The sequence below is a fragment of the Xyrauchen texanus genome, chromosome 30 (assembly GCF_025860055.1).
Source record: "Xyrauchen texanus isolate HMW12.3.18 chromosome 30, RBS_HiC_50CHRs, whole genome shotgun sequence".
NCBI lineage: Eukaryota > Metazoa > Chordata > Actinopteri > Cypriniformes > Catostomidae > Xyrauchen > Xyrauchen texanus.
Window position 1 is genome coordinate 18,085,214 of NC_068305.1, and position 22,961 is coordinate 18,108,174.

A 22,961-nucleotide genomic window follows, 5' to 3' on the forward strand; every position below is an offset into this window, starting at 1 on the left:
GTCTGAATACGACACTGTGGCAGGGCGGAGGGCGGGGCCGGGTCGTGATTCTACACACCCGGTAGCTTATCAGGCTAATCAAGCCTTCGAGAGGGATAAAGGCCAACTGCGGAGGATGGTGCGGGAGAGAGAGATCATTTACGTGTCCGTCATGTGTGTGTTTGTCTTTTGTTTAAGTTTCTCATTAAACTATTATTTATATTGTCAAGCCGGTTCTCACCTCCTCCTTGCCCGTTTATATCCCTTTACACTGGTGCCGAAGCCCGGGAAGGAGGAGGGATACGCCGTAGTAGAGTTCTCGCCACTAACGTCCACTCCAACGGAGCAGCCACGGCCATCTGCCGGGGGACGAGGAGCCCGGCCGCCTGGAAGCGGAGGAACGGCCGCCGACCGCGAGGGGAGAAGGGGATCCTAACCGACCGCCTGGAGCTGGAGAACCGCTGCCAGGGGCAGGGGAGACCCCTTCTGTTCCCCGAGAACGCGGCGGGGCGTTCCGTCCACCAGGGGCTGGAGGACTGCCCCCGATCTGCCCGGAGAGGTGCGGCTGTTGTCCGTTAGAGGGTGGAGGAGTGGCCGAGGAACAAGCTACGGCGTATCGGAGAACTGATGTGTAAGTGGTTTTTTTTTATCTCTCTCTTCTCTCTCTCTCTCTCACTGCCGCTCCGCGTTGGCCTTTTCACTCTCGTTTAAATTTTAGAGGAAGTTTTTTTGGGGGGGTACTACACTGTTATAGGAAGTACCCCCCCATTTTGATTATTTCTGTTTCCCATACCTTGTCCCCTCCCCTTGTCCCCTCCCTCATCCAGGTAGATGAGGATGACCTGCCGGCAGACAGGCTGAAAGGCACGCCCCTCCCCAGGGAAAGGGGGGGGTGTGTACGTCATGCTGGGGGCTCCCCAGCTTGAGAGAACGGGGGAGGAATGTGGCAGGGTGGAGGGCGGGGCCGGGTCGTGATCCTACACGTGATTCTTAGTGCTCAGTGATCGCTGTATTACTAATACATTACCAAAACTAGGAAATAGCTTTAAACGGCTTTAAACTGACAACATCAGGATTAAGGCTCATGCTGAGAGACACTACAGACTTATTTATTACAGAACAAGTGCTTACCTTTTATAGGAGTTTCCACATTGGATACATACTGTTTAAAATGGCGGAGGACATTGCTGTTTCTATAGTGAATGACTCTGGCTCACAGGCTACTGCGAAATAGAGAGGAATACCCCCGCTTGGGCGTCTATTTTCCACTGAAAAAGCTGACAGCATCTCTGATTGGGTGTGGCAACAGGTGATTGCACACACTCCATCTCTCTCTCTCTCTCTCTCTCTCTCTCTCTCACACACACATCCAGCTGTTTATCCTTGTTTATCCAATAACTTGTTAGAAGCAGCACAAACCATTAACTTTTTGAATTACTTGGAGGCTTGGACGCATCATTTACCAGCAACGGCAGATCCTGATCCATCACGTAAGAAAGTAGTTCCATGCACAAATGCGTTTTTATGACCATACTCGGTTTTTCCAATTTTTTTTAAATGTACTTGTTCATTGAACTGTTGTATGTAAGCAATATCACACTCGCAATTGTGCTATATGTCCCTACATCAGCAATGCTGTAATTACCTACGGCTGAATCACAGCAGTGCTGATGTAGGGCCATATCGCACTCTTGCTCGTGTGATATTGCTTAAATATATATATATATATGTCACGAACCCCGCTCCTCTGCTTCTCCCCGCATCGTCTAGCACGCACACTCCCTCAATCCGCCCCCTCGAGCTTTTCACGCTCTTTTTGCTCGCTCGAGCCCTCACGCCCACTTTGCTCCTACTCGCTCACATGCTCGTAGGCAATCTCCCTTCCTCGAGTTTCTCACGCGCTTCCAATCCCCAGAACATTATGACCACCTGCACTCGCGTCATCTGCACGCCTGCACATTAGTTTCACCTGCACTCGTCTCATCACCTGTCATGGTTTACACCTGCACTCGCCCCTATATATATCACCACCCTTTCAGCTGCACGGGTGTTGGTTATTGTATTTAGATTCCGTGTCTTTGCCCCCGCTAGTCTCGTCTAGTTTTGACCCCCTTGTGATTCGTTACCCCTTAGCTTGCCAGCTCTCTTGTTCCCCTAGCTCCCCTGTTTAGTCCTTCCCGCTACTCTATTCTGATTACCCGGCTTTGACCCTCGCTTCCCTCGACCATTCTCATTGGATTTGCCCCTTGTTTATACTTTGATTCCCGGCTTTTGACCCTACGCTTCCCTCGACGATTCTCCCTCTGGATTTACCCTGTTATGTACTTTTGCCTGCTTTATTTTTATTAAAGCAGTTTTTCCTCCGACATTGTGACTGTCTCGTCTTGTGTGTGTGTGGGTGGGTTACAATATATATATATAGATATTAATCTGGGGGCCTTTCTCTGCAAATATTTGTGTTTAATGAATCTAAATATTATGTAATTAATATTATAAAAAATATTAATCAGTTGACAGCCAACGTTTATTTTATATCACTTTTGTTATTATCTTTTCTTTTTATAATGCGTTCCTTTATTTACAGATACAAATACATGCATGTACACCTACAAATATGCCCATATACAACTTCCTTAGTAGCTTTACCATGCTGGTCCAAGCTTGTTTATGCTTGTTTGGTGCTGGTCTAGCTGAATGACCAGCAAAGCCATGTTGTTAACCCACTTCATCAGGACAATGCCAGTTGACCAATATTTTTTGCTGGTGAACATCTTGGCTATTCTAGACTAGTACCAAACCAGCATAAACAAGTTTAGACAAGCATGGAAATTATGTGCTGTCTAAGCTGGTCTTCCTCTTTTAATCAGGCTTGTCTTATGGGTTTTGCTGGCACTTATTGCTAATCTTAATTGTATTCTTCACAAGATTGTCATTATGATGCACACATGAGTCTTCAAACATGACCAGATGACTTGCTGGATCATAGTGCCAAAGGACAGCAAGGAAGAATTTTTTTTTTTCTGGCACATACCAGCTACCTTTAAAAGGCTCTTAAGAGCTTCCCTGTTGGGCTTTTGGAATATAACCAGTTAACTTAAAACATGGTTAACTTTTGTAACCACTCTTATTGCTGTTGAAGAAGGCAACAAGGGTGTGCAGAAACTGCTTAACAATCTCATGTTGTGGTGCACATACTGCGTTGATTCTATTCATACATTTGCCACAGATGAGTGAATAAACCTCCACATTTGTCATTATATATATTCAACGGACTGATGAGAATGAGAATGTGAACCGGAGCAGCACTCATCTCAATACCATGAAACTAAAAAAATCACTGCAAATACATGGGATCCTTCTCGTAATTGGCTGACTGGGCAGAGTCCTGCCGCCCCACCCTCCCCATCCTTTTTCAATTTATGACAGCAGGTGTCTCTGAGCCAGCACTACTTTCGTCCAGAAAGGAATATCAATTGGGAAGAGTGGTGATCTGGACCAACTCCACATACGTTAAAAGATATTTGGATGAGGAAATGAGCCTGCAGTCAATCCCTTTAACACAGGAATCATAATGAAGACAGATGGCTGGTTAGAGCAGCACTTCCTCGGGGCAGTGTTCAGATGGTGATAGTGATTGGGATGCTGGTAATTGACCAGCTTTGACCTGATCTAAAGTTAAATTAATCAAATTAGCATCTGGCATCATTCTACAGGCATACTAGGACTTAATTAATGGCCCTATGTCTTTGTGTAAAATCTTAGAGGTCATCCTTATTTTTAAAATAGATTCACAAACCTTTGATGTTAAAGAGGCGCTTTGTATTTCTTTTTTTTAATTTTGTGTTGTTTAGTTTGTGCATGAGTTGTGTCATCTGGGACTTATGCTGACACCTAGGGGCCTGGATGCACCATCATGCAAAAGCAATTGTCTTTTGTTACCAATGCCATTGTAGAAACCAATTTAGTGATTGAAAGTGATATGATACCCTAATGATATGAAGTGAGTCATGTTCAGCTAGTCATGTGATCTCATACAGACTGATCACACAATGAATAGACTCTTTTCACACTTACAGGTTTTGGTACACGGAAGTAAATGATTGCAGGTAAACTTTGATAGTGGTGAATGGGAAACATAATTTTTGCATTCCCATTTGCTCCAACATCAAAAGAAAAACACATCAAGAAAAAAAGAGTGATGAACATATTTATTTATATTTACATGTATAGGCATATTTACTTTCAATCTCTCAGCAGCTGTATTAGAAACTTCCTCACATCTGTGGTAGGTAACTTTTTTTGTAACTAATTCAAGGGTAATATAAAACAAAGTATAATGTTATACAATTACACTTAATAAATAAAAAATTGCAACAAAACTAGATTTATGCTGCTAAATAACCCGTAATGTGTCAGCACAGTCTGTGAAAAGTGTCCAATTGGCAACAGGAGGTCGAAACTTCTAGTGCTAATATCGGTCTGTGATTACCAAAATTGTAATCACTGCCCCAGTGGCTGAAGCTGGAAGTGTTGTTGAACGTACAGCCATGTGTGAGCTTCAGTTTCCAGGTAAAATGTCCACAGAGATGCACTGAGTTGAGCTGATAAGTGAGTTGTATTTGTAGTTGTAAATGATGTAATACTGTCAACAGAATACATACTTTTTTAACTCTCCCTAACCCAAACCACAACCCTAAACCTAAACGTCAGTTGAGTAAAATATAGTTTTTAGAATGAAAATGCATTTTGTGAATGCGATTACTTTTTGGCTTGCATGGGATGAGATCCAGAGTCTTAGAGACAAGAGGGAAATGTGTTCACTCTTGAATATGTGCAAAAGTGTCTGATGGAAAATGGCAGTATATAGTCATCAGTAAATCGGCTGTTTGGGGTTGATTTCATGGCATATTAACTTTCTGAAGCAACATGTCGATTTCACATTTGTGTTGGCAGCCCAGCTATGTACATTTAAAACAGATCATATTAGGCTACTTATATGACTCGATTCTCAATCTCATTTGAGTGTGCATGACTTTTAACATAATTTACTAAGTACTATTGATGTCTTTAATTGTTTAACTTTTAAGGAGGTTCAAATTAATTATTGCACTTTAAATTTTGTGCTTAGCTGTCTTTCGTTTAATTTCATAATGCTCAGTCTGTCAGCTAAAAATGATGATTCAGTTTTCAACACAATCACTAACAGGTGACACTCTGTCTCCTCTAACAGATGACCCCACTGTACAAGGCCTGGATAAAGCTAGACACCTGCAGACAGGGGAAATGGTCATCATTGTGGTGGTGCTTCTAATGTGGGCCGGTAAGACACTGAATTCAGATCAAGGAATATGAGCTGAATCTATTAATCCCTGTGTTAGTCCCAGAACTGTGTTCTGCCTGTTATGCCTACAGAGAAAAACTATGCTTACAACCATGAAATTACCTCATCAATTATTAACCACGAGGATGAGTTAGAGAGAGAGAAAATTTGAATTAGTCATGGATCTTAGAACAGAGGAGCACATCTCTCATTTTGTAAGACACTTCTGCCTCCCTGTCACAAAATTATTCATGCACTCAGTTCAGCAAACAAGAAATGTCTTTGCACAGCTCGGTTCTTACTACTGAAAGGAATTCTGTTTGCACCTCTCAGTCCAGTGGATGCAAAACGTTTCCAAAATGAAGAACAGGGACAGCCCTGTACCCCGAGAAACAGAGATTTCAAAGTTGCTCAGCATCTCTGTTTACATACAGGAATTTACATTTACATGTTTTCATTTGGCAAATGCTTTTGTCCAAAGTGACTTACAGTGCATTCAAGGTAGACCTTTATCAATATGAATGTTCCCTGGGAATCAACTCGATGTCCTTGGTGTTGCTAGCACCATCAATAGCAGACAAGAGAAGAACTAATTAAAAAACTAATGTAAAACAACACAGTTTAAACAGTACAGTATCTTAATTGATCAATATTTAAAAGTAATACTGTGCCAGAGACTGCTTACATTTACAACCCCAATCCCAAAAAAGTTGGGACAGTATGAAAAATACTATTAAAAACAAAAAGGAGTGATTTGCAAATTATATTTACCCTTTGCTATAATGAAAGCAATACAACTACACATTATATGATGTTTTCCCTTGTGAAGTTCCTTGTTTTTTGAAAACGTAAAGTAATTTCAAATCAGATGATTGCAAATCGTTCCAAAAGACGGCAATATAAGACTAATAACAATTTGACGAGTTTAAATAACAAGGCAATGTGAAACAGGAGATGTTAAAGAGGTGAGGCAATCATGTCATAGTATATAGGGAGCCTCCAAAAACAACCTAGTCCTTCAAGAGCAAGGATCATTCGAGACTATCTGAGCCAAAGAGGAAAAGGCCATCCAAGCTATTATCAGTGTCAGGTCCAAAAGCCAGTGTCTGTATGGGCAATGGGTGTGTCAGTGACAATGACATGGGTAACGCGCACATCTGTGAGAACACCATGAATGCAGACAGATATGTTAAAATTTTGAAACAACATATACTGCCATCCAGCACCGTCTTGTCCAGGGACGCCCCTGCATTTTCCTGCAGGACAACATCAAACCACATACCTCCCGGATTTCAAGTGCATGGCTGTGTAAGCAGAGAGCACAGGTGCTAGACTGGACTTCCTGCAGTCCTGACCATCTTTATCTAAGAATGTGTGGTGCATTATGTAACACACCATACAATTGTGTAGCTAAAGACCTACATAATGGATGATTGGGGGAAAATTGCACTTTCTAAACTTAACAAACTTGTGTCTTCTGTGCCCAAATTCTTAATAAGTGTTATTAGAAGAAATGGTGATGTTTCACAGTGGTAAACACTCGATTGTCCCAAATTTTTGGGAGCGTGTTGCAGTCATCTGATTTGAAATTACTGTGCATTTTTAAAAAAACAAGGAAATTCACAAGGAAAAACATCATACAATGTGTAGTTGTATTGCTTTCAATATAGCAAAGCGTGAATATAATTGACAAATCTCTCATTTTATTAGCATTTTTCATTGTGCTCCAACTTTTATGGAAATGGGGTTGTAACTACAAAACCCACAAAAAAATGAAACCTCATACTAAATGATGAACCATTCAAATCAATTCCAGAGCCAAGGAACAGGATATTAATTGTACACTTAAAGCAATAGCTCACCCAAAAATAAAATTCTGTCATTGTTTACTCACCATTTTGTTGTTTCATACAAGTAGGCCTTTCTTCTGTGCACACATCAAATGTTAGGCAGAATGACAGCCTTAGTCAACTTTGAACATTTGAAAAATAAAAAAATGTGAGTAAAGTAAAAGTGAGTATTCTGTGATTTAAAAAAATAAATAAATAAATAAAAAGGCAATCACAGAACAATGGAAGTGAATGTGGCCAATTTTTGGAGGGTATAAATGTGAAAATGTGAAGTTATAATTTTATAAAAGCACATATGTTAAAACGTATGTATTATTTGAACTGTAAAGCGGTAAAAAGAAAAAATTTTTTGGTTGTTTCAAAGGGGTCGCACATCGAATGCGACTGGTGGACAACATTTCATGTTCTAAAATTATAAACAATTGTTTTCTATAAAGGTACACACACCGCCGCCACCACTTGCCGTCTGTCGGTGGTGTGTGTATGTTTTGTGTGTGTTTGTGTGTGACTAGCGCTAATGTAAACAGACTTGGATGCGTGCATTGGATAATCACGCTCGATCAGCATGTTTTCACTGTGAGTATACGAGTTTTAAACTGTTATTGTGGTGCTTTTGTCTGATTCTGAAAACAAACATATTATATGCCTGAAAAGACTGTTTGTGTTGCTGTTTGTGTGAATGAAAACCACATCTGAACTTAATAAGCAGACATGGCTGCGTGCATGGGAAGATCAGCGTTTAGATATGATGGCTGTGCATATACAAGCTGTGAAATCTTATTGTGGTAATTTGGTGACAATTAGGCTGTTTGTTACATAAAATAATCATATTATGTGCTTGAAAAGTCTCTTTGTGTAGCTGTTTGTTTGACGATTGACAACAGCTACTAATGTAAACAAATGGCAGCACGCATCGGTGGAAGATTGCGTTTGATGTATTGACTAGCCTTTTAAGAGCTGTAAACTTTTTATCATGGTCCTTTGGTGACGAGCTGGATGTATGTATATAAAATAAACTTATTCTGTGATTTAAAAGACTGTATGAGTAACTGTTCAGATGCTTGACCAGCACAGCCTATACTGCGGGGCCCCGCTATTGAGGTACCTATGAAAGGGTTAATAAATGAGTGCTGTCGTTATACTTTTCTGAGATTTATTCTTGGATGTACAACAGGTAACAGGCATCATGAAGCTAATGAACAATTCTCTCTCAAAAACTTCTATCTCACAGACGCCAGTGCGCCGTGCACTTGCACACACACCAAACCCCCTGGAAGGGCGGCTTTGCCATTATCATCCAACATGAAAGCACAATTGAACTTAGAGCATTATATTATCAGTGCATTCCGAACATTCACACATAATCTTTAAAAATGCTACAATACCAATCAACTGTATGCCAGTCTTGTAACTACCAAGCCCCGTTGTGCACAGATGACAAGAACATATCCACATTTTAGGTTCAATACCTAAAGTACACGGCACACAAGAACATAGCCGAATAAATTTTTGCAGCAAGAGTATATGTATAAATCAGTGTAATGTTAAAAGGTAGGCCTACTGGCAAATGTTAATATTAAACTGCTCGGGAGCAGCTTATAATAAACCAAAAGTATTACTATGAGATGCACGGCTAGGTGCTCCAATAGTTAAAATAGTCCAAATGTGGCTTTACATTCAGGGTTTGTGAGATGAAGGCCCTCATGATTATATAATAATGACACCATTCCGTGTTGTAAATTACTTCACAAGACTTCCTAAAGCATACAGTTTTTAGAAAAACAGATCCAAAATAATTTAATGCATTTCAAATAAATAAATAATAATAAAAAAAAAAACGGACAAAAAGAAAATAACAACCATCATTTCGATGCCCCTATTGCCCATGGCCCTGGTAAACGAAGACAGAATTTTAGGTTAGTTTAATTTTTGGGTGAATTATCTCTTAGTGACTTTAATGTCACTAAGAGACAGAGAGATAGAAAATAGTCACACATAGATGAAGAAATTTGTTTTATTCAACAGTTGTCTTGTAGTGTTGGATGCTTCAGTGACTCATCCTTTGAGAGTTTTTCTTCAGAGCTTTGTGTAGTTGCATCAGTGTCTGTATAAAGGCTCTGTGTGCAATGTCCCCATGTCTTCTCTGTTCGCAGCCGTAATAGCCCTGTTTTGCCGGCAGTATGACATAATAAAGGACAATGATTCCAGCAACAGTAAAGAAAAGGTAAAACCCTGTTCAGAGAGAAGCACACCAGAGCATCACAGTGGAGGACTGCTCCGGAGCAAGGTGGGACATCACACCCTGTGCACCTCATTCTTAACTTTAAGGCATCTGTACTTATAATTCAGCTGTCTGGAGCTTGTCTAAACCACAAATTCCTCTTACAGTCTTCATCCAGTGTCAGAAATTGTTTAAACAAACACATATTCCAATTTTAAAACAATGTGATTAATTGGAGAGAAAATTGAGAGTTTTGCTTTTTTTTTTTGCTCTGTCATCATTTACTCACCCTCATGTTGTAACGCGTACATCATTCTTTAATGGTACACAGACAGAATTTTAGCCTTAGTCACCTTTCACTTTCATAGTATTGGAAAAAGATGCAATGAAACAGAATGGTGACCGAAGCTAACATTCTGCCTGACATCTCCTTTTTGTGTTATACAGAGGAAAGGAAGTCACATGGGCTTGGAACAACAAGAGCGTGAATAAATAATGACAGATGTTTTGTTTTTTTAGGAACTATCTCTTTAAGTCTCCTGCCTCTTAGATTTGTCTCCATCATGAGGCAAATTACCCTTTAAATCTGTAAGCCAAAAAGCACAAGACTAAGTGTAAATGTTCTGTAACTAATATTTTATTTTATAAGAGTCATTTCTATCATTCTATAACACTGCATATACGTCAACTTCCACAGTTAATTTGTGATGGACTTCAAATGCACTTGATCATTAATCTTACAGTTCAATCAATATCCTTTAATTTTAAACATTGCCCACCAACATCTACTCAGTTTATCAATTCATTAATGAATTGTGTTACACATACTGTAGATAACTAATATTGACATATCTTCATGCTGTTTAGCCAGAGGGGATTAAGTAAATTGTATTGCAAAACCGCTGTAGATATGTGCTTTTCCACTATGACCTTACTCATTTCCCTATTTTCAAAACAACAGACGGAGTTGAAATGGAGAAATATTTTCCCCTGTAAATCATGACTCCATACTTTGATTAGCTTTTATAAAACTACAGCATAAGTTTTTATTATATTATAACCAGAGTTTACATTTCCCCCAGCGCTAATGCTAAGGAAGCGCTCTGTGAAGAAGGGTCTATCAGTGCAGAACGCTCACCCTGACAGACTGTTTATTGTCGCCAGAGATTTCAACCATGCGAATCTCAAGACAGTGCTCCCTAAATTCCGTCAGTATGTGGACTTTGCAATGAGAGGGGCGAACACGCTTGATCTTGTTTACACAAACATCCCAGGCACGTATCGTGCGGAGCCCCGCCCCATCCTCGGTTACTCAGACCACATCTCTGTTATGCTAATTCCAGCATACAGACCACTCGTCAGCCGCACAAAACCACTCCAGAAGCACGTGAAAACCTGGCCAGCTGGAGCCATCTCTGCTGTTCAGGACTGCTTTGAGTGTACTGACTGGCACATGTTCAGGGTGGCTGCAACATATGGTGACTCTACCAACTTGGAGGAATACACAGTATCAGTGACCAGCTACATCAGCAAGTGCATTGATGATGTCACCTTCTCCAAGACCATCACCACATGCTCCAACCAGAAGCTGTGGATGACTGCGGAGGTAGTGCGCTGATGAGGACCCGAGACTCCGCCTATAGAGCAGGCGACAAGGCTGCCCTAAAAACAGGAAGGGCCAAACTGTCCATCAGAGAGGCAAAGTGCGCACACGCCCAGAGAATCCACAGTCACTTCCAGGACAGCGGCGACACGCGGCGCATGTGGCAGGGCATCCAGGCCATCACCAACTACAGGAAAACATCAGTTGCCTGTGACAAAGATGCCTCCCTTCCAGATGCGCTGAATGACTTCTATGCTCGGTTTGAGGCACAGAACGATGTGGTGGCGAGGAAGAACACCCCTCTTCCCAACGACCAGGTTCTCCGTCTTACCACGGAACAGCATCTCCACCACCAGACTGAGCACTGGGGCCCCCCAGGGCTGTGTGTTCAGTCCACTGCTGTTCAATCTACTGACTCACGACTGTGCAGCAATGCACAGCTCAAACCACATCATTAAGTTTGCCGATGACACGACCGTGGTGGATCTCATCAGCAAGAACGACGAGTCAGCATACAGAGAGGAGGTGCAGCGGCTAACGGACTGGTGTAGAGCTAACAACCTGTCTCTGAATGTGGACAAAACAAAAGAGATGGTTGTTGACTTTAGGAGAGCATAGAGTGACCGCTCTCCACTGAACATCGACAGATCCTCTGTGGAGATCGGCAAGAGCACCAAATTCCTTGGTGTTCACCTGGCGGAGAACCTCACCTGGTCCCTCAACACCAGCTCTATTGCCAAGAAAGCCCAACAGTGTCTCTAATTTTTTGAAGGCTGAGGAAAGCCACTCCCACCCCCCATCCTCACTACATTCTATAGAGGGACTATTGATAGCATCCTGATCAACTGCATCTCTGCCTGGTTTGGGACTTGCACCGTTTCGGACTGCAAAGCCCTGCAGAGGATAGTGAGGACAGCTGAGAAGATCATTGGGATCTCTCTTCCCCCCCATCAAAGACATTTACAAAAAACAATGCATCTGCAAAGCAACCAGCATTGTGGATGACCCCACACACCCCTCACACCATCTCTTTACCCTCCTGCTGTCTGGCAAGAGGTACCGAAGCATTCGGGCCAGACTGTGTAACAGCTTCTTCCCCCAAGCCATCAGACTCCTCAATATTCAGCGACTGGACTGACACACACACGTGTCCTGAGTTGCACTTTAATTATTTTCACTTTATACCTGGCTGCTACCTCAATGTTTGCACTTAATTTTAGAATCAGAGTTACAGTTTTGCATAGTGCAGTAGATAAAACACAGGCGCTACTGACCTACTACTAAAATAGACTGTCTTCACAGAAAAAATCACTGCTTTCCTTTGATCCGTCTTCTCATGTGCTTCATTTTCACCCACATCCTAGCTTTAGTTCTTCCCTGGGCACTTTCTTGAGAGATAAAAAAGTGACAGATGTTTCACATTTCACCCTTTCCACTCTAGCCATAAATATTATAACACAACAAAGACCAGGAATTTAAACACATGATAAATCGGTATCAGGCCTTGTGATTATGCCATTCCCCGGCTTTTATTTTCTATACCTGGATTACAGTTTTCTACCATATTGCACTACTGCATACACTGGTGGCCAAAAGTTTGGAATAATGTACAGATTCTGCTTTTTCAGAAGGAAATTGGTATATTAATTCACCAAAGTGGCATTAAACTGATCACAATGTATAGTCAGGACATTACTGATGTAAAAATTTGCACCATCACTATTTGAAAAATGAAATTTTTGATAAAATCTAGACAGGCCCCATTTCCAGCAGCCATCACTCCAACACCTTATCCTCGAGTTATCATGCTAAGTTGCTAATTTGGTACAAGAAAATCACTTGCCATTATATTAAACCCTGCTTAAACTATTTGGTTCATTAAATTAAGCTTAACATTGTCTTTGTGTTTGTTTTTGAGTTGCCACAGTATGCATTAGACTGGCATGTCTATGTCAATATTAGGTCAAAAATGGCAACATCGTATAACACAACGTCACGTTCCATCCATCAGGGAATGGAGGTTACAACCGTAACCATGATGTTCCCCTTCTGTCACTCTCTCAACTTTGTGTCGATTGTAGTGACACAAGGGCTCCTATTTAAAAACATCATGCACTAAACCATGTTACGTAAGCTGCTGACACAGGTGCAAGCAAGCAACTAGCTAGAAGCAACCGTATCGGCTGCACGTAACTCTCCCCAACACCCCAAAAATGTGTCTTGTACAGTTCTTAGGTTCCCAGCACCCCTGAGGGAGGAACAAGTGACATGACTATCATGGGAGCAAGCCTTTTCTCTCTCTGTTTCTGGGGCTATCTTAACGCTATAAAACGCGTCTGGGAAAGAGTTCTTTTCCGTTCTCTAGGCAGTTGATGTGCCAACGCAGCCGGGGTCCTATCCAGGAGCCAGCGGCTGCCCCAACCCAGTTGAGAGGTGTCTGTGGTGACCACGACACGTCTGGACACCTGCTGTAGGGGGACTCCGGCCTGCAAAAAACAGAGGTCTGTCCAAGGGTTGAAAGTCTGATGGCAAGAAGGGGTGATCAACACATGGTATGTGCCGTGGCGCCATGCCCATCTTGGGACTCGAGTCTGAACCCAGTGCTGAAGCGGTCTCATATGCATCAACCTGAGCGGTGCGACTGCGGCCGAGAATACCATATGCACCAGGAGCCTCTGGAATTGTTTTAGAGGAACTGCTGTGTCGGGCTCGAAGAGAGTGAGGCACCTGAGCACTGACTGCGCATGCTCTTTCATGAGGCGCTCTGTCATTGAGACTGAGTCTAACTCCATGCAGAGATGCTCTGAACCGGGGTGAGCTTGCTCTTTTCCTGAGGTGCTCGAGCACCTGGTCCCTGTGAGCGCATAGTAATTCTCGAGAGTGAACCAGAATGAGCCAGTCATCGATGTAATCGACCTTGGTGAAGACACAAGAGGACAGGGACAGGTTGAAGGGGAGGACCTTGTACTGATACGCCTGGCCGTAGAATGCGAACCGCAGGAAGGGTCAGTTTCGAGGCAAGATGAGACGTGGAAGTACGCGTTCTTCAGGTCAACCGCCGCAAACCAATCAAACCGAACGCAGGTTAGGCAAGGCAAGGCAAGGCAAGGCAAGTTTATTTACATAGCACATTTCATACACAATGGTAATTCAAAGTGCTTTACATAGAAGAGATTAAAATAAGAATTTAAAAAAAAATAAGAATAAGTGAAACAGTTTAGAATATAAAATACAATAAAATACAGTACAAACAGTCGGACACACAGTGGCACAGTGCTCATTCAGTAAATGCACAGCTAAACAGATGTGTTTTGAGTCTGGATTTGAATGTGACTACTGTAGGAGCACATCTGATCTCTTCTGGAAGCTGGTTCCAGCTGCGGCTGGCATAATGACTCTCCTTGCTTAGAGTGAACCCTTGGTATTTCTAGCTGATGTGATCCTAATGATATGAGTGATCTGTTGGGTTTATATTCAGTGAGCATATCTGCAATATATTGAGGTCTTAGCCCATTGATTTATATACCAGTAATAATACTTTAAAATCAATCCTAAATGTAACTGGGAGCCAGTGTAAAGACCTGAGGACTGGTGTCTGTCTCTGCGTGAGCATTTTGAACGGGAGTTTGTGCAAAGCCTGGTTGAGAACTTGCAAGTCCAAAATTGGCCACAACCCACCACCTTTTTTGGGTACGATGAAGTAAGGGCTGTAGAAACCCTTCTTCATCTCGGCTGGAGGGACGAGCTCTATTGCATCCTTGAGTTAGCAGTGTTGTTATCTCTGCCCGTAAAGTCCTGGCTTTTTCGCCGCACAACCATCGGCTCCGAAGAAAATGTCTGAATGAACTTTAGTATTTGCCTCGCCTTTGTACCCATATGTCCGGGGGCGGGGTATGCAAATACTAGCTGCCAACTTCTCATTGGCCTTTTTTCATAGATCAGAGGTATATTCGGTGCTCAAGAGAGACCCCTAGTGTCGCTTCTCTCACTCAACGTGGAGAGAGCGACAGAAGGGGAACTGATTTTAATGTTATTATTTCATACATTATGATTTAAAATGGTGATCAGTGTATTGAAAATAACTTTTTAATCTTTTCATTTCTGTTATCATGTCTCCCTTTTATTTTTTGGAATCAGATTCATGTAGTGTGTATCACAGATAAGTAATAAGTTGGCATACAGTGTTCATTATAATGGGGCATAGGTTTTGCAACTCAGTACTGAATACTCACTACTCATGAGTACTTTTAAATGAGGTACTCTTTTACTCTTACTTGAGTAGTTTTTAGGACAGCTACTTTTGCTGTAATCACACTTCATTTTTTGGGAAGTAACAGTACTTCTACTTGAGTATGATTTTTCAGTACTCTTTCCACCCCTGTATATATCTAAAATTAGTTTCTTCTTTAAATAGCTTCAATGTAGTTTGCTACTTTTTTACTTTATGACACTGGCAATGCAACATGAGTCACCAAAATATTTGTTTGTTTTCCTGGAAGAGAGAGAAAAAAAAGAATTTTAAATAAAAATAAAACAAAATCTGCTAAAAGTGAATTTTGTCAATGTTTAGGAGCACTATCTGTGGCCTCAAAGCTTACACACATGGACTAAAAGCCACAAAACTCTCATTTTGATTTAATGGGGTCTGTAACGTGAGCATGGCCATATAATATACAGTATAATAATCTTAAGCAGCAAATTCATATTGCAGCATTCAATCCATTCAAGATACCATCTTTCCGAGTACTTTCCCAGACTGCTGTACTTTCCAAATGATTGTCTTTGAAAAAATGGGCCATTCAGAGAAGAATCACACTTCTGTTTTTTATCTTCATTTCTGTTGCAGTTTCACCAGTCCGTGCCATCTATCAACATCATTGATGTCTGATGAAAGTATTATAGACGTCAGTCACACCATCTGGTGCACCACCCGCAGTTTCAGGATGACAGAAAATCACTCAAAGCCTCCATAACCAAACACTCAAGAATCCACATGGATTAGCTCTACTGCAACATTTTCTGCCCCATGAAACTCATATCCAGCCTACCCATATACATACATGCACATACAGTATATATTAAAGCAATCTAGTCCAGCAGTGGGGCTGTAAATCAAATATTATAATTATAATGTATGTCTATATTTTATGACCATATGGAAGGAGAAATACCAAAACTTTGTTCATGCATTGTGTCAGACTAAATCATGGGTTGTTTTCTGCTGTGTTGTACAGAATAGTAAGGGAAGTGTATTTTTGATATGGTATCGACAGTATTACAGAATTTCTACTCTTTATTAGCTTGTTTAGTTGTATAGTTTGTGCATGCACATCTCATTCCAATAGCTTGTTGGAATTGTACTGAGACAAAAGAAATGTACAGAGGCAGGTCATTAAATTAAACTTGTTGTCTTATTTTAAATCAGGGGTGGGGAAACTTTTTCCCATTAAGGGCCATTCAAGTATTTACGAAATGATTTGCAGGCCATACAATTGCTTGCAATTTCTGATTGTGGGTTGAAATTAACAGACGCATTCCGTTACGTGCTCACGACCAAGACTAATTATTTTTATTACATTTTTTTACAGTTAATTGAATCAAGGGCATTTTTTTTTCAAATGGCCTCGCAGGCCAGGTAAAATGTTCTTTACCCACCCTTGGTTTAAATATATGGTAAAAGTTGTGAAATTGTGTCTCTGCTCCTTTTTAGAAAGCAAAATGTTGTAATCTCTGCTTGCAAATAGTTTAGTCAGTTCACCTTCTACTTAGCCTAAATACAATTAGCAATATGTATTTGTTTATTTATTTATGTATTGCTTGTTTGCTTCTCTAGAAGTTGTGATATGATTTAATATGATTTAAAAAGGTACCTGTAAGGATACTCAAGAATATCTATTAACTTTGATTTTCATAAAGAGAAAAGGCATTTTTATGTACAGTACATGTTTGTGCTGCCAACAGTTTTTTCCAAAATATGTTAATCTGCCACACTGAATAGTGTGCATAAGTGTTTATCTCACTGTGTAGTGTATAAAACAGGATGTAGATTTCATGAAAAACATTTAAAATACGACGGGATGATTGTTATTAAGAATATTACGAAAATGTCACAAACCTCATCATAAAATGTGAATGCATAGTTGTTAGCTCTTCTAATTGCATATTGTACATCAATTAATGTTTATTTCTCGGGTAAGGGACACAATTTTGGTGTCTTCTGTTTCACCTTGTAATTAATTTGAATAAAGATTTTCAATGACTTCAGCTTGTGGTTCTCTTGCTCTCCCTCTCTCTCTCTCTCTTTTTTTTTTTATTTTTTATTTTTTTTAAGTTACTGGAATAATAGATTTGTCAATTACTATACAACAACACAAAGTGATTTTTTTCCACACTCTCTAGTGTTAATGAAGAGGAAAGTCATTTAATGTTAAATTCAACCATCAAATAAAGCACTTTAAGAGTCATTAACATTTTCAAAACATTAGGTATTTAATCAGTCTGATAGGTCAATATATAGTCAAAATAGAGAAAAAAAGAATCATTGCTCATCATCTTTTTACTTCATTGCTTTGAACTATGAAAACTATTCTTTGGTAATATGAAAATGATCAAATGAAAAGTGAAAATTATCACTTTTGTTTTTGTCTTCTAAAATATATTATAATCAGAGTCAATGATGTGATTTAAACAGGAGACTATGGACTGACTCACTGTGTCTGAATTGATAATAACGGACCAGACATGCAGTAAATTTCTCCTCTGAATAAATCATCACCAATACAAGCACAGTAGGCCAGATATTATTATTAGATATAATACACCAAACTAATACATAATAATTTAGAATTTAATTAGTTGGTGGTATAAAATTATAGATAAAGAATTTAGTCAGTTATTGTAATATAGCCTATATTGCATATTTCATAATATAGCAATTCTAAACTCTAACATATAAGTTTAAAATACATAAACTGTATAAACATAATGTCTAAGTTGCACATTACTAGAAGACATTGGATTCAATATTCTGTAGATTTTCTAAAGGTCTTTCTGTAGCTAATCATGGTGATGGTTTACCTGAACTTCTCTAAATTATATAGAGTTGCCCTAAAAATAATTTGGATGCAACTTGAACTTAATGCATGAATTATTTATAATTTGCAATCATCAAACCAATTTGCATGCCTAGTAAAGTAAGAGAACATAAGCACACTTTAAGCAGAACATTTAACAAAAAGAAGCTTATAAAACAACAGATATATGTTTTAAAATGAAAGGAGACCTATTATGCCCCTTTTGACAAGATGGAATATAAGTCTCAGGTGTCCCCAGAATGTGTCTGTGAAGTTTCAGATCAAAATGCCATACGGATCATTTATTATACCATGTTGTAAATACCTCTTTTTGGGCGGAATCAAAAACACGCTGTTCCCCTTCTGTCACTCACTCAACGGAGTGACAGAAGGGGAACAGAATTTTTCTTCGGAGCCAAACAGTTGTGCAACAGCAAGCTGAGTTCACCACTGTTTCACTCACCTCTACTGGCGATAAGCACTGCTGTTGGATTTACGGCGCATTTCCAGCTGGTGTTCTCTCTCTCTGCACGCTGTGCAGTCTACGGCCCTGGGCATTTCGACAGCGCTTTCATTGCCTGAAAGAGTGTTTCTCCTCCTAAAAAGAGTTTATTTCCTCTAAAAGAGTTTGAGTTCCCACTCATAAAAGAGCAATACACAGCAGGCATTGAACGTCCTTTTCAGGAAAGATGTCTTTCTGCCTCTCTGTAGTTCCTGGATGCGGTTGATTTCTCTCCACTTCTGACGGTCATAAAAGCTGCCTCGAGTGCCTGGGATGCGATCACACGCAGGCAGCGTTTTATGAATGGTTCATGTTCTCAATGCGAGAACATAGCCATGGCAACATTGCGGTCGCGGCTTTCTTTTCTCACAAGAGAAAGCCACTTCAGCTGCCCCCACGTCGTTCCTTCTTCCCACGGGATTGAGGATGACCCGGCTGGCGATGAAGGCGATTTGGGGATGACGAAGGGCTCGGTTTCGCTGGGTAAATCCCCACGAACCACCCCCCTGGCATGATTGCTTGAGGCTCACCTCGCGGCCAGCCGGCATTCTCCCTTGAGCCCCCGGAATTGGATGACGACATCGCCGCTGCATCGGAGAGCGTCACAGCGGCGAGCGACCACCTTTGGATCTGCTCGCCCAGTCTGCGGCTGACGCGCACATTTCCGCTATGCTTTCCCATGCTGCGCGAGGCTGGACTGGAAACCTCCGGCACTCCGGCCCCAAAACTCTACAGTCCTGGCTCCCCGGACACAGTTCCCTTGTCTCCGGCCCCACGCCTCCGGCAGGCCAGCACTGACGAGTTCCGAAGACACCTCTCTAGGACCTCTTCCTCAGCAAGGTAAGTGCTTTGAGTCTTTTCTCAGCACCCAAGCCTCGGCACCCTCTTCTGCCCCCCGCCGCGAAGCCCCGCCCGGTATGTCAAAAGCTATCGTCCAGTTAGTGCCCCTCGCGCGGAGTTTGGATACGTGGCTTTCACTTCCCAATCCGTGGAGCTTGCTGGCCAGGACCATCCGACTCGGCTATGCGATTCAGTTCGCCCGGCTCCTGCCTCGTTTCAGCGGTGTTCGCTTCGCTTCACTTACGCGCGCGGCAAGAAAGCCAGTGCCTTACGAGCAAAGATCGCGACCCTGCTCCTCAAGGATGTGATACAGCCTGTCCCTCCAGCCGAGATGGAGAAGGGTTTCTACAGTACCCCAAAAAAACTGCCAGGTTGCGACCAATCTTGGACCTGCGAGTTCTCAACCTGTCCTTACACAGACTCTCGTTCAAAATGCAGAAACAGATTCTTACCTGCATTCGACAGCTAGATTGGTTCGCGGCAGTAAACCTGAAGGACGCGTACTTCCACTTCTCCATTCTGCCTCGACACCGGCCCTTTTTATGGTTTGCGTTCGACGGCCAGGCGTATCAGTACAAGGTCCTCCCCTACGGCCTGTCCCTTTCCCCTCGTGTCTTCACGAAGATCGCAGAGGCAGCTCTTGCCCCGCTATTTCCCATGGTACAGTCCCCCTATCGGCGGACCCGCATTTTCCTTGGGCAGTCTTGTAGAGTCACCCCTCATTAGGCTGGGCCTACCACTGCGCCATTTCCCACGTATGGCTTCACAACCCTCGTGGTGTATTTGCCACATGTTACCTCCCCCAAGACTGGGCAGAATGTGGCCTCCACAGGGTCTTTTCCCCCTAAAAGAATAGGATCGGGAAAGACCGCCTTCCCCGAAGCAGTTCATAGCGTAAAGATAGCCCCAGCTGCTTCATAGTGAGAGAAAAGGCACGGCTGCCGGGCTTGCTCCCAGTCTAGTCATGTAGCGCCTGTTCCCCCCCTCAGGGGTGCGGGGAACCTAATGTCTGTATGTGACACCTCTTTGGGTGCATTGGGGAGGGCTACATGCAGCCGACACAGTTGCCTCTAGCATGCAGTAGCCTGCTTGCACCTGTCTCGGCAGTTCACGTAACACGGTCAGTGCGTGCCGTTTTTATATGGGACACCTTGTGTCACTTCATTCGACACACGTCGAGTGAGTGACAGAAGGGGAACATCATGGTTACTGTTGTAACCTCCGTTCCCCATGGGAAGGAACGAGACGTTGTGTCCCTCCTTCCACAGCACTAAACCTACCACCGTAAACGACCGTACCTTATTTTCGGCTCCTCGGTGCAAAATCCTGACTGGCACTCGCTGCCCCGCTTCCCTTTATACCCGTATGTCCGGGGCGGGGCATGCAAATTCTGTTTGCCAACTTGACATTGGCCTTTTCTTTCAGGTTCAGAGTTACGTTTGGCGTCCCAGGAAGACCCCTTGTGTCACTTCATTCAACACAACGTCTTGTTCCTTCCCTCGGGGAACGGAGGTTACAACAGTAACCATGATGTTTTCGTGTGTCTCTTTAAATGCAAATGAGCTGCTACTCCCTGCCCCCTTTAGCTTCATGAAGCTGCGTTCACACTGCCAGCGACATGTAGTGACAAAACAACCTCATCTCATTAATTTTCAATGAGAGCTGGCGACTTCCGGCATCACATGCAACGGCGACCGTTGACGACCGGGTGTGGGCGTGTCCAGCGACGCAACAAAGTTGAGAAATGTTTAACTTTATGCAAATGAAGAGCGACTTTCAGGAGCGACAGCCAATATGAGAGAAGATGGTAGAAGATGGTAGAGCTGGCAGAGTGAACACAGCTTTAGCCATGGAATCAGCTAACAAGCACATTCTGAAAGGCAATATGCAAACATTCACAAAATATAAAGTGCGATACTTACATCTTCAGAATATAAAGCTGGAACACGAACAGTTGGTATTGATCCATGCTTGAGAATCCATTTTTTTAAAATCCTGCTTTATATTGACACTCATTCACAAAGCAGTCCAGTTTTTTGTATGTGCAATTAAGTATGTTTTGGGGCACATTTCCTTCAAAAACAAAACTTGTTCACTTCATCTTCAGTGGCTCTGATGCCAGGAGTTCATGAAGACTCTTATGTTCACTTTTACAGCCAACAACAGAACACTTATGATGCTTATGAAGCTGAGACATTATTCGTCATTATTCGGAAACAAATGCCGGACTGTGTGTAGATCACTCTGGAGTAATAATTTATCATAATAGGGTGGAGTCCATCACCAGTTGTGGGCGAGACATTCATTTTGACACTGTTTTGGATTAATAGAAATATAAGAAAGAGGAATGGGTGGACATTTAACATTGTAGGGTGGTTGTGTACACACACTGCCAACTCACATTTATGTACAAACACCATGTAAAAGTGAATTTTGCATAATAGGTCCCCTTTAAGACAAAATAAATACTTGGACACTCGATAATGGCTTCATTAAAGATTACAAGTTCAAGTATTTTCATTTTTAGTGTGCAATTCTTTCATCGCAGAACTTCTTATAGAAAAGAATCAAGTTTCTGTAAAAGCTGCGGTGAGTTTCCTTCAGGTTTAAGCCACCAAATCTTTCAGTTCATTCACACTAGAACATTGACGATGTACAGTATATGACAATAATCTCATTGTTGAACAAATATTTTATTATACATTATTAAATATCAACCAATTTTGTACATGTCTAGAGCTCCATTTTTGTTTGGTGATGGTGAAATAATTACATTATTATAGTGAATACAAAAAATCAAAATATATATTGCAAAGATAATTAATAAGCACCAATCAAAATTTTTATGAGACAAAATAAAATACAAATAACAAAAATACAGAAAATCTACACTATTTATCACAGATTCTGTTCAGTCAGATACTGCACTAATGATATAATACAAATGTTGTGTTGTGCTATGGTTGGAGTTGTTTAAAGGGATATTTCACCCAAAAATGAAAATGAAAATTAAAAAAGGACATCTTCTCTTTTTCATCTATCATATTTCTTCTGAAGAAACAGATTTAACCACTGGAGTCGTATTGATTGCTTTTATGTTTCCTTTATATGATTTTTGGAGCTACAAATGTCTAATCACCATTCACTTGCATTGTATGAACATACAGTGCTGAAATATTCTTTTAAAAATGTTTATTTGTGATCTGCTGAAGAAAGAAAGTCATACACATCTGGGATGGCATGAGGGTAATGATACAAAAATTTAAATTTTTGGGAGAACTGTCTCTTTAAAGTCTCTCAAATCCTTTCATAGAATACATTGACAAGAAAATCTGAGTAACTGTATTAAATCTTAAACTAGGCAATCAAATGATCATAACAAGACATGATTAATTAAAAAAAACTAGAACACCACTACCTGAACACACACACACACAAATGATATCATACAGTATATTCTCTTATTCATTTCAGCTTATTGTAATTTCAGGAGTAAATAAAATGTTCAAATAGCTCTGTAATTTTGAGAAAAATACTGCATGGATGAACCTCTTTTCAAAAATGCATAAAGAA

The 22,961-nt window shown here is 41.3% G+C and overlaps 1 protein-coding gene across 2 annotated transcripts in view; it reads left to right on the forward strand.

Moving 5' to 3' along the window:
• Positions 1 to 17,158, forward strand: part of LOC127624299 (fibronectin type III domain-containing protein 4-like) — a 53,027-nt gene extending 35,869 nt beyond the window's left edge. For both annotated transcript variants that reach the window (XM_052099064.1, XM_052099065.1), the window contains 3 exons: positions 5,210 to 5,299; positions 9,303 to 9,436; positions 15,820 to 17,158. In XM_052099064.1, coding sequence (XP_051955024.1) covers positions 5,210 to 5,299; positions 9,303 to 9,436; positions 15,820 to 15,861 — 266 coding nt within the window. In that variant the 3' untranslated portion in view covers positions 15,862 to 17,158. The remainder of the gene's footprint in view (positions 1 to 5,209; positions 5,300 to 9,302; positions 9,437 to 15,819) is intronic.
• The last annotated feature ends 5,803 nt before the right edge of the window (positions 17,159 to 22,961 follow it).